At 49.0% G+C, this 11,423-nt stretch overlaps 1 protein-coding gene across 8 annotated transcripts in view; it reads left to right on the forward strand.

The window, feature by feature from the left end:
* Znf827 (zinc finger protein 827) overlaps positions 1-11,423 on the forward strand; it is a 183,397-nt gene extending 171,974 nt beyond the window's left edge. For 3 of the 8 annotated variants that reach the window (XM_050161498.1, XM_050161496.1, XM_050161497.1), the window contains exons 12-14: positions 2,906-3,097; positions 3,427-3,604; positions 6,935-11,423. In XM_050161498.1, coding sequence (XP_050017455.1) covers positions 2,906-3,097; positions 3,427-3,604; positions 6,935-7,754 — 1,190 coding nt within the window. In that variant the 3' untranslated portion in view covers positions 7,755-11,423. Of the gene's footprint in view, positions 1-2,905; positions 3,098-3,426; positions 3,618-5,095; positions 5,168-5,439; positions 5,473-6,934 lie in introns of all 8 variants that reach the window. The other 5 variants (XM_050161500.1, XM_050161499.1, XM_050161501.1 and 2 more) reach the window with 5 other exon arrangements.

Consider the following 11,423-nt stretch of genomic DNA (forward strand, 5'->3'; position numbering starts at 1 on the left):
CATCTTTTTAAATGTCAACTTTGTTTGTCCTTCGTTTTTATGGTATGCTTTCAGCGGGTCTGAAGTTGGAGGTGGATAGTCTCTTGTTTCTTTGAAGATGTCACTTGGTGCCTTGTCACAGGATGGCTCCTGTGGGAAAACCCACTGTCTTTCTCACGTCCGCTCCACATAATGCGACCTTTTGCTTATGGCTCTTCCTGGGAATACTCTCGTCTCTTCTTTTTTCCTCTTATTTTTTTTCTCTTCTCTTTTACTTTATTTTAGACAGTATCTCACTTTAGAGCCCAAGCTGGCCTTGGTCCCCCTGTCCTGACTCAACCCCTTGACTGCTGGGATGACACCACACAAGGCTCTAGGATTTTTTTTTTCCTTTGCTTGTTCTTGAGCACTTTAACGATGATGTCTGTGTGTCTTGATATGGATGCCTTCTTCTTTTAGATGGGGTCTCCCGATCTGGCTCAAACTGGCCCTGAACTCAGAGCCTGAGTGGTGGGATGGTAGGTGCCTTCTTGGCTCCTCGTGCTTCTCGTGCCTGCCGTTCACTGAGCTTCTTGGATGCTGAGCTTTCTGGTTCCCCACAGCTAGAAACATTTTATTATCTCAAAAACTTGTCAGCTGGGCGCACGCCTTAAATCCCAGCACTCGGGAGGCAGAGGCAGGTGGATCTCTGAGTTCCAGGCCAGCCTGGGCTACACAGAGCGTTCCAGAACAGCCAGGGCTGTTACACAGGGAAACCCTGTCCCAAAACAACAACAGCAAATTGATATCAGCTGGGCATGGTGGCGCCCATGTTTAGTCCTAGCAGAAGCAGGCAGAGCTCTGTGAGTTGGAGGCTAGTCTGAGAACATAGGTCCAAGACAGCCAGGGTTACATAGAGAGACCGTGTCTCCAAGAAACAGGCAGTTAAGTTCTGCCGTAGCCAATGAATCAGGACTTCAGTCTATATGATGTTGTCTAGATCACCTCACGGCTCGGTGATGTTCTTTTCACGTAGGAGGGTACTTTGTTCTGCTCCGTTTCAGATCTTTCCTGTAGCTATTACTTGAGGTTTGTTAGTTGGGATTTTTATTGCTGTGATGAAACACCCATGACCAAATAGCAAGTTGGGGAGGAAGGGGCTCATTTAGTTTACACTGCCATATCACTGTTCATCCTTGGAGGAAGTGAGAACAGGAACTCACACAGGGCAGGAACCTGGAGGCAGGAGCTGCCCCAGAGGCCATGGAGGGGTGCTGCCCATGGCTTGCTCAGCCTACTTTCTTATAATGTCAGGACCACCAGCCTAGGGGTGGAACCGCCCACAAGCAACCATTAATTATGAAAATACCTTACAGGCCTGCCTACAGCCCCATCTTATGAAGGCATTTTCTTAATTGATGTTCACTCCTCTCAGACGACTCTACCTTGTGTCAAGTTGATATAAAACTTTTCAGCAGGCTGATCTTTTCTTCTGTGTGACCCTCTAGCGATCCCCTCATTGTGTGTCTTCGTCAGTAGGAATATGATTTGACCGTTCCATATCTTCTGTGTGTCTGTCTGACTTTTGGAATTTAATTTGAAACATAGTTATAATATCCTCTACTAAGAATTCTAAAACTCTGGCTGCTCCGGGTTAGCTTTCATTGGTTGACTTACCTCCTTATTTTGAGCTGGTTTTTCTTGTTTCTTTGCATATCTGATAATCTTTGTTTAGAAACCAAACACCTCCTTCGCCATGCTGGCTGTTCAGTTATGTATCTTGTGTTCCTGTTAGCATTGCTGACCTTTATTTAGGACATAGGCACTTGGAAGCCTTGCTGTTTCGGCATCTTTCCCATATGATTTGTTAGGCAGGTGTGGATCATGAGGTAGGGATTCATCTACTTGGGACTAATTGTTGCCCCCTTTTTAGAAGTCCTTCCTCAGTATCCCATCTAATGCCCAGAGTTGTGTGTTGCTCTGATCTTGCTGCTGGAAACAGGGACCAGCCCTGTGTGAGTGCCAGGCGCTGCCCTCACTGTTCTCAAGTGACTTCCCCCGCCCTGGGCATGAGTAGTTGGTTGCTCACACACACACACACCCCGCCACTCTGACCCATGTCCTACTGACCTCTGCAGTCTCTGGACATTTTTCTCTGTGTTCTTGCTCTCGGTTGAACTGTGTTCTGCAGGATCCGTCCATTTTGACCTCGTCAAGACCCCTGACTCTGTCTCTTCTCCAGGGGAGTTCATCAGACTCCTGTGTCCCTCTTACTGCCCTGCAACCTAAGACATAGCTTAGGGCAGGAAGCCAAGCAATTGTGGGCTGGCCTCCTTTGTCCTGCCTCTCAGAGACCAACCTCTTCCTTGCCTCAGGTCCAGTGTTGTAAAAACTGATGTTTGATATATTCGGTTTTAGCTGTTTTGGTAGCAATATTAGATCTGACCCCAGAAGCTCTGGCTTTGGATGCTAAAGTCTTGTGGCCCTAGGTTTTAATGGCTTGCTGACCTCCTTATGCCTGGCTTTGAAGCAGAGCCGGATGTGCTGCTGCTGAGCGTGAGTCGCTCTTCTGCACGTGCTACAGTGCTCACGTGTGTGCTCTATGGAGTGGGAACGGTACAGTGCCCATGAGAGGAGTGATGCGTACACACTGGGCTGGCAGAGGCCCGTGCGTGCTGTCATCCTGGAACTCTGTGTGATCCATCTTAGCTACTACTGTCATTTTTTAATTGTTGTAAGACCTGCATAAATGCCCACACACATATCTGGGCCCAGCATTCCACACGTGCCCTCACAAGGGCTGCACTAGAATCTGGTTCCCAATGGGTGCCCTGGGGACACTGGAAATAATGAGCTCCCAGGTGCTGGTATCACCCTTTCCTCACCTGCCGTCATTCTGAGGGGTTTCAGCCCCTCCATAACAGACCTGGCTTGTTTCATTTTCCAGGGGATGACAGGAAGACCCCCAGTGAATCAAACAGCCCCTCCTCATCCTCGCTGTCAACTTTGAGTGATTCCGCCAATGGCAAAGATGACTCAGACAGCTCCCAGAGAAACAAGGGTGGGGACAACTTGCTGGTCATCTCTGTGGTACCCGGGAGCCAGCCCTCACTGAACAGCGAGGAGAAGCCAGAGAAAGGTGAGGGAGGAGGTGGACATGGCCTGCTCACCCTGTCCACTCTAGGGTGACCTGGTCTTAAGAACAAACCTTAGAGAGGAAAACAAACTGCAGCGTGGTGCTCACTGCCCAAACGGAGCCCTTTGCTTTGGCTTGATTTGTGCTCAAATATGGGATGGGAAGAAGGGGAGGGGAGCGTGAACGTTCAACCATTTTTAGTGCAGAGATATGGGGGGGGGTACCCAGAAAGCTGTGTTACAAGATGCAGGGTCAGAAGGAAGGGGCGTTTGCCCACGACTGCCTGCCTGTCCTTCCCCACACACTCCTACACCCAGCTTCGGTCCTTTCAGGGTTCGAATGCGTTTTTTGCAACTTTGTCTGCAAAACGAAGAATATGTTTGAGCGCCACCTGCAAATCCACCTCATCACCCGGATGTTTGAGTGTGACGTGTGCCACAAGTTCATGAAGACCCCTGAACAGCTGCTGGAGCACAAGAAATGCCACACTGTCCCCACCGGTGGGCTCAAGTAAGGAAAGCAAGTACAGAATCTTTTATTGAGTTGTTACTAAACACCCCTTGCCCTACCCCATCCTCCCATGAAGGTTTTGGGGATCACAGAGTCGGGGAGCTTGGTGTGGGGAGAGTTAGAAAGATCTGCTGCCTCTGGCTAGACGTTGGTCCAGCTGTCCCCAAGGGAGGCAACCAACATCAGCAGGAGAAGCCACAAGTCCCCCAGGCTCGTGGCACGGACCAGTGCAAAGCATCAGACCACCATGAGCACCTAGACTCACACTGCAGTGCTGGGTTGTGTTCAGACTTGAATTTAATGGACTCCTGGCCAGTGTCCCCAGGTAGTGACCATTTCACAGGTTGTCGCTGCAAGTTACTGTTTTCGTTCTTTAGATGGCCTGACATATATTTAGCTTTTAAGTAAGTCCTGTAGGCACCCCAGCCCCCAAAGTAGAATCTTGATGGTTTGATCAAACAAGAGGCAATGGTGTTCATGCAAACATCAAGTGCCTCGTGTCTTCCTGCAGACGTGCTGACACCTTCCCCAAAGATCTAGACAGGGAGCATCCTTCTTAAGCAGTATTTGCAACAAGGACCTTGGCCTCAAGAGAGACCCATCAGCTCTTAGCAAGCATGCTATGGGACTAGCCTGACCGCAGATGCTAAAGGACACAGGAAGAATAAAATATCATTCCCACCTTAGGAAACATGTGTCCCAGCACTACCAGAATTCAATCTTCCAGTGATTCTGGAAGCAGAGTTCCAAATCACAAGGCATTTTGGATGAGGTAAACGGACAGGAGCATAAAATAGTTGGGTTACAGAAAGAGGCAGTTGTCAGGGCATTTTCATCTAAAACCACCGTGTAGGTAAAAGGATAGGGGAAGGACTTTTCCTTTTATTTTCTTGATATAAGTGGTGGGGGAAGGAAGGGATCTCTCATTTTAAAACATTTTTATCCTTGAAACAACCTCAGAGAGGTGGCATGCCTCTCTCAGAGAAGTGGGTAAGAGCTGGAGAGCCCAGAGGGACCTGGAGCAGAGCGTTGGGGGCAGAGTGGGGCTGGCTGGTCAGGACACCCTCAGCAACAAAACAGAAGAGATGGGACATAGCACCTGCTGCTGATGCCCTTCCATCCTTATCTACCCTTGGGGGTGTGTGGGTGGGAGGGTCATAGAGAGCGGTTGGTTATATCACCTGTTCAGCTAAGATGGGGAACGCCTGGCAGAAGCTCAGCTGGGAATTTGATTTGGTTTAATCCCACTGTCCCTTTATCAAGATGTGTACATTCTTTATTAAAAAGAAGAAATCTGCCTTCTGAGGATGGAGTAGCATCATTGCCCTCTGGTAGCTCAGTCACACCCACGCCACTTGCGGCCTTGCCTCTCACCTTTTGAGACCCCGAGCAGGCCTGGGCCGCTGATGCACTGGGGACGCTTGCACGATGACCTCAATGCTTTACCGGGTCAGACACTTCCTGTCGGCGCTAACCATCCCCATATGATAGTTTATGTTCTAGGACAACCAAGTAGAAGAACACTTTGAAAAAAAAAAATTGATAATGCCTTCTGGCTCTACAGTGAGTTTTGTTTTGTTTGTTTCTTTTGCCGTATCAGAGAATTAATTTGCCTGAGAAAGTGTCTCTAGGATAAATAATGGGATCATGGAAAAGCGTGAGCGCTTTGCCTGAGCAGTGAGCTGCAGACGGAGCTGAGGGTCACAGAAACGTCCTTAACACGAGACAGACCGCCGATGTCTAAATGCTTTTCTGTGATGGGGCTGCTTGTACTCTATATCCTGTTCATAATGCAGATCGAATAAGATTATACTATTATTTTTCTTTTGCCGTAGCTCAGGACAGTGGTGAGTTTCAGACTCCTCTAGGTAAGGCCCAGCTTGGCGTAGGGGTTGTGTGTGCACTTGACCTGGGAATGGGCTTCATATTTCTGTGCACTCTTCTGTGAGCTGAGGGCCAAGGGCTAACAGCGAGCTTGGTGCTGAGGAGGCAGTGCACGGTGCACCTGACTGTTGGGCTCTGCTGAACACCTCTCCAACCCTCTGAGGACAGTCCCCTTCCGAGCCCTGCCTTGCAGGAGCTGAGTCCAAGCTGAGGCAACCACGCAGGCATCTGCATTCTTTTTGGAAAGAGCACACACATGCTACAGTTATCCTCTAAGCCACAGACTCGAACCTGGCAGCTTCCAGTCGTGAAGCACAGCAGGTTTTGTAAACATACCCGCCCCATGCCTCATAGCCCCTCTGACGGGGCTGCTGGTAGTGTGACCCATGACGGAAAGACTGGAGAGTCCAAGCCAGAGATACCCAGGCCTCATGCTAGAGGAGACACCTAGGTCCCAGTCAGGTGCCGGAGCTGGGACTCAGCCCAGCACTTTGAATCTCCCTCTGTCCCCTGTAAAGATGCTCAGATCACAAGTCAGCATTCCTGAGTACTCTTCTGAGCACCATAGAGAATACAAAAGAACCTGAGAACAGCCCTGCCCTAGGAGGATCCACGTTCCAGTTGGATCACTGGTATTGCTATGGCATGATCATGTCCTAAGAATGTCTTCAAGCTCTGGAGAGCAGTCCCAGTCCCTTTCCTTCTCATTCCTCACGAGCAGAGGCCGTTTGTGTGGACTTCCTTCTCCCAGGCCCCTGTCACGGTCCTCACTGCCCATTCCTGACAAAGAGCTGGTACTTCAGGAGATGACATATGGAGAATCCACATGTTGGTGCACACACACACACACACACACACACACACACACACCACTGGCACACAGGAACACGCACAGGCCTTTTCATCCTAACACCCCTTTTGTAAGCACGACTCTGGCTCCTGTGACTGTTTGCTGGAGGTGGCTCTCCCCTGTAAGCTGTTCCTTAAAACCTCTTAGCCTTTCTGCGTGTGCTTGGTGTGGTGCATGAAAAGTCCATTCTCTGTGTTGCTCCCATCTAGAGGGGAGGTCAGGAAGCCCCGACTTCTGCTGTGTCCCATGGTGGGGTGGGGGTGGAGAGGGCCCCAGGGACTGGGAGGTGGCAGGAGGGGAGTACCAGCTTTATTTGCTCCCCGAATTCTCTGCTCCTTTGTGAGGGCTGGCCTTGGCTGTTGCAGCCTTGAGCCCCCAGACCAGCTCAGTGGACCACCCAAAGCTCCCTGTTAACCTGGACTGCACTGTCTGTCAACAGTGAAGCCAAGCAAGGCCATCTGAGAGGTGGCAGGGTTGAGCAGGCCAGGCCTTGGGGACCCAAGGGCTGACCCAGGGCAGGCTGGTGAGGAGGGGAGATGGAGGGTTGCCGTTGGGCCCTCTTCGCTAAACCTCCTTTGCATTGCTTCCCCTGGCAGGTGCCCATTCTGCATTTACTCCACCAACCGCCCTGCTGCCATGGAGTGCCACCTCAAGACCCACTACAAGATGGAGTACAAGTGCCGGATCTGCCAGACGGTGAAGGCCAACCAGCTGGAGCTGGAGACGCACACCCGCGAGCATCGCCTGGGCAACCACTATAAGTGTGACCAGTGCGGCTACCTGTCTAAGACGGCCAACAAGCTCATCGAGCATGTGCGCGTGCACACCGGGGAGCGGCCCTTCCACTGTGACCAGTGCAGCTACAGCTGCAAGCGCAAGGACAATCTCAACCTGCACAAGAAGCTGAAGCATGCCCCCCGCCAGACCTTCAGCTGCGGAGAGTGCCTGTTCAAGACCACACACCCTTTCGTCTTCAGCCGTCACGTGAAGAAGCACCAGAGTGGAGACGGCCCCGAGGAGGACAAGAAAGGCCTGAGTCCAGCCTCCAGAGAGCCACCCGGCCCTGGAGCCCCACTCCTGGTTGTGGGGGGTGGCCGGAGTCTCTTGTCCCCACTGTCAGTCATGTCTGCCTCGCAGGCTCTGCAGACCGTGGCCTTGTCAGCAGCCCACAGCAGCAGCTCGGAGCCCAACCTGGCGCTCAAGGCCTTGGCCTTCAACGGCTCCCCACTGCGTCTTGACAAATACCGGAACTCGGATTTTGCCCATCTCATTCCCTTAACAATGTTGTACCCCAAGAACCACCTGGATCTCACATTCCACCCTCCCCGACCTCAGACTGCGCCTCCCAGCATCCCCTCACCCAAACACTCCTTCCTTGCCTATCTTGGACTAAGAGAAAGAGCAGAGACTGTCTGAGGACAGCCACGTTCTGTACCAAAAACCAAGAGACAGAGACAGGAAAAGACAAAAACCCACAAAACTTAAACACAACCCCAGCAGGTGTATGTTGCTGCAAAACCTACAGGCCCCAGGGGTCTGGACCATGTGTACTGTATATCTTTAGTAAGGAGTAGAAAATTGGCTCTGTATGTATACCAATTGCATTGACCGGAAAGCTGCTTTAGCCAATCTTCAGAGAGGTGTTGCTGCCTGCTCCTCCCTTCAGAGGCATGCCTCCCCAGCCACCCTCCCAGTCTCAGCCTCCTGAGTACTTCTCTCTCAAAGGAATTTTGTCATGTTAAACCCTAAAGAGAATGTCCTTAATAGCAGTCAGCACTTGGAAGCTTCTCTACTGGTACATTGGGTTTTCTCTTGGGTGACTGGGCTATTGTGGACATTTGTGGATTGGAAAAGAGAAAATGTGTGGTGTGTGTGTGGTGTGTATGTATGTGATGTGATGTGTATGTATGTGTGTGTGGTATGTATGTATGTGATATGTGTATAATGTGTGTGTGGTGTGTGTGTGTATGTGATATGTGTATAATGTGTGTGTGGTGTGTGTATGTGATGTGTGTATAATTGTGTGTGTGGTGTGTATGTGATGTGTGTATAATGTGTCTGTGGTGTGTATGTGTGTGATGTGTGTGTAATGTGTGTGTGGTGTGTATGTGTGTGATGTGTATGTAATGTGTGTGGTGTGTATGTATGTGATGTGTATAATGTGTGTATGGCGTGTATGTGTGTGATGTGTGTATAATGTGTGTGTGGTGTATGTATGTGATGTGTGTATAATGTGTGTGTGGCATGTATGTGTGTGATGTGTGTATAATATGTGTGTGTGGTGTGTATGTATGTGATGTGTGTATAATGTGTGTGTGGTGTGTGTGTGTGTGATGTGTGTGTAATGTGTGTGTGTGTGGTTTGTGCCATGCCATTTCTATTGCACATCCTTTTTGTACTGGCCTTTCTGATAGTGGTGAACATTCTTTCTCTCCCTTCTGGATTGTTCATCTACTACAGTCTCCACCTCCTTCACGGCCTTTCTCTCCCTATTGTATGGCTATAGAGTGGTAGGGCCTGGTGCTTAGTGGATCAAGACCTGCAGGGTGTCAGGGTGTTTCCAGTGGAGTGCTCAGCCTGGCGTTCACATCTGCACTTGGGGAGCTGCAAAGAATCAGGTGACCGCTCTGTTAAGAAATGTCTCACCATCTCCCAGCTCCACAGTTGGCAGCTGACATCACAAACTTGTATGTTCTGTGTGTGTGCCCAGATGGAGGCAAGGTGTTCTGTGAATGCACAGACACTCACACACACACACACACATACACACACACGCACACACGAGTGCATTCTTTCTTAAGGGCAGAATATATATGTGTGTGTGATATTGATTCAGTTGTTTGCAGGAAAAAAACTTGTATGAGTGGAAATTGTTATGGTTGATAAATCCAGCCAAGGAGATTAAGGGTTTGGATCGATTCTGGGTGGAAATGCCCAGACTAAAAACAAACGCAGCTTTGCACAGCGCGTTGGTCTTGCACTAGTTTTGTTTTTCATTGGGGGAAAGGAATAAGTAAAAGAAAAGGAAGGAATTGTACCTTTTTTATGGAATGAGTAGACTGTGTGTCTGAAATTTTAGCCACGACCTCTTTGACGTATAAGGAAGGACCCAACAAAAAGGTGCTGTTAGTCCTATGCCTCAGCTGATGCCCCGGAGTCCCCACTGCTCTCAGAGCCTCTGGTCTAGTGTACCCTCCATGGATTAGTGACCCCATATTCCGTTTTGTTAACGCCTAGTAGATGTAGCCTGCTAGGAGGCTGACTTTATACTTATTTAAAGCTCTTATTTTTATGGTCATTAAAATGGCAACTTATTGCAGCACTTTATTGCAGCGAGAAGCAGGTGTGGGTCGGTCGCATAGCCCTCTGCTCGTCTTAACAAGTGATGGATGGTTTCGAAAGGAAAAGAAAGTCTCTGGCTGAATACGTTCACAGCTTGTGCTTGTACAACAGCAGATTTCCAGTGTGCGGCAGGCTGAAAGAGCGGGAAGAAATGCGCTCTGTCTGAAAATGAGACATTAGAATATGAAAGTTTCTATAGTATTTATCAGTGGAAGAGCTGGTGCCCATGAGGAAGGCTTTCTAACCATTGCTGTTTGCCCTCATGGTAGTGTCCTCGAGCTGGGCTCATACCCACCTTTCTCTTTCAGTACTTTAACCAGGGGGAAATAAAAGCATCCCCGACTTTCTTCCTCTAGTCAGGATTGCTTCGCTGAAATTAGTGCAGTTGGATGGAAAGCCAGAAGACTGTACATCTTCACCCCACAGGCTCCCCATCCCCCTCAGCCTCTCTCTCGAAAACCTAGCAGCTCTCTACTTCCCTCCCCACACCTGCCACCCATCCATGGGTGAGGAGCCTAATTAAGGCCCTGGCAAACAAGTTTACACTACGGAGATGTCCACAAGGCAGGGAGACCACCCAGCTAGCACAGGAAGGCCCCAAAGCCTCGGCCGTTCTCCTGCAGAGACCTTCACTCTTGGCCTTGTGTAAAATGTTGCTCAACTCGCCATGTCAATATCTCAGTCAAAGACACTCTCTACTTTCTGGACAATATGCCCCCAAGGTCACTCTGGGTTTATGGGTGGGTTCGTTGTTTTTTTATTTGCTTTTGTTTTTGTTTTAAAGTTGTGTTCTTATCCCCATTTAATGGAGAATATGCCACTTGGCTAATAATGTGTTTTCAAACCTGCAGGTTCAGTGACAAGAGTAGTGGTGCCACAGTGGTCCCCCAGAGGTGGGCAGAAAGGTGACTCCCACTGAAGCACCCACAGGTTAAGAACCTGGGTGGGTGACCCTGACAACGAGGACCCTGGTTTTACAGCAAGCCACTTGTGCAATAAGAGGTCTTCGGGTGGGAACTTGAGAGAGGGAAGGGGGAGGTGGATGGAGACGTTTACTGCTCAAATGCCATGCATTTCACTGCTTGCCACTGAGCCTGTGTTTGAATGACTTAGTAATGCTTAATGTAATTGGGCAACTTTTTTAGCACTTTGGAAAGAGTCATCAACCTTTCTGGTAAATTATAAAAAGTTTTCTGAGTGAGAAAACGTGTGTTTGCAGTTTGTTTGACTTTTTATATTATTGTTGTTGTTATTAATAAAGAAGAAAATCTACAGCATTTTTCAGAATCCACCTAGATAAAATGTGCCCCTGAATCTGGTTTGCAGTTTGATACTCGGGGAAGGATTACCCCATGATCCTTCCAGGAAGAACACTAACATCTTTGAGACACTCGTCTAGCAGCTAACTTTCTTCTCTTTTCACCTTGCGTTCTCCTATGAAGCTGGCTTGGTTTTCCACGTAGTAATGCAGTTAGGGCCCTCGGCACTTTCTTTCTCCTTGCCTTTCTTCTCCTCTCCTCTCTCTCTTTTTAACTCTTCATATTATGTTCAGATGGTCATACTGTCAAGGTTTGTGTACATTACTGAAAATTTGTATTGTATAAAGCTTTTGCATTACGAGGCTGTACAGGGTCATTTTGACAGTAACTGGGATTTTCCTTTGCATCTTACGTTGCATTGCCGATTTCTAGTGTATCGAGTTTGGAAGTATAATATACTCTAATTAAAAAAGGGTTGGCTATA

This window comes from Alexandromys fortis, unplaced genomic scaffold (genome assembly GCF_014885135.2).
Source record: "Alexandromys fortis isolate MF-2015 unplaced genomic scaffold, M_Fortis_MF-2015_v1.1 scaffold_127, whole genome shotgun sequence".
NCBI lineage: Eukaryota > Metazoa > Chordata > Mammalia > Rodentia > Cricetidae > Alexandromys > Alexandromys fortis.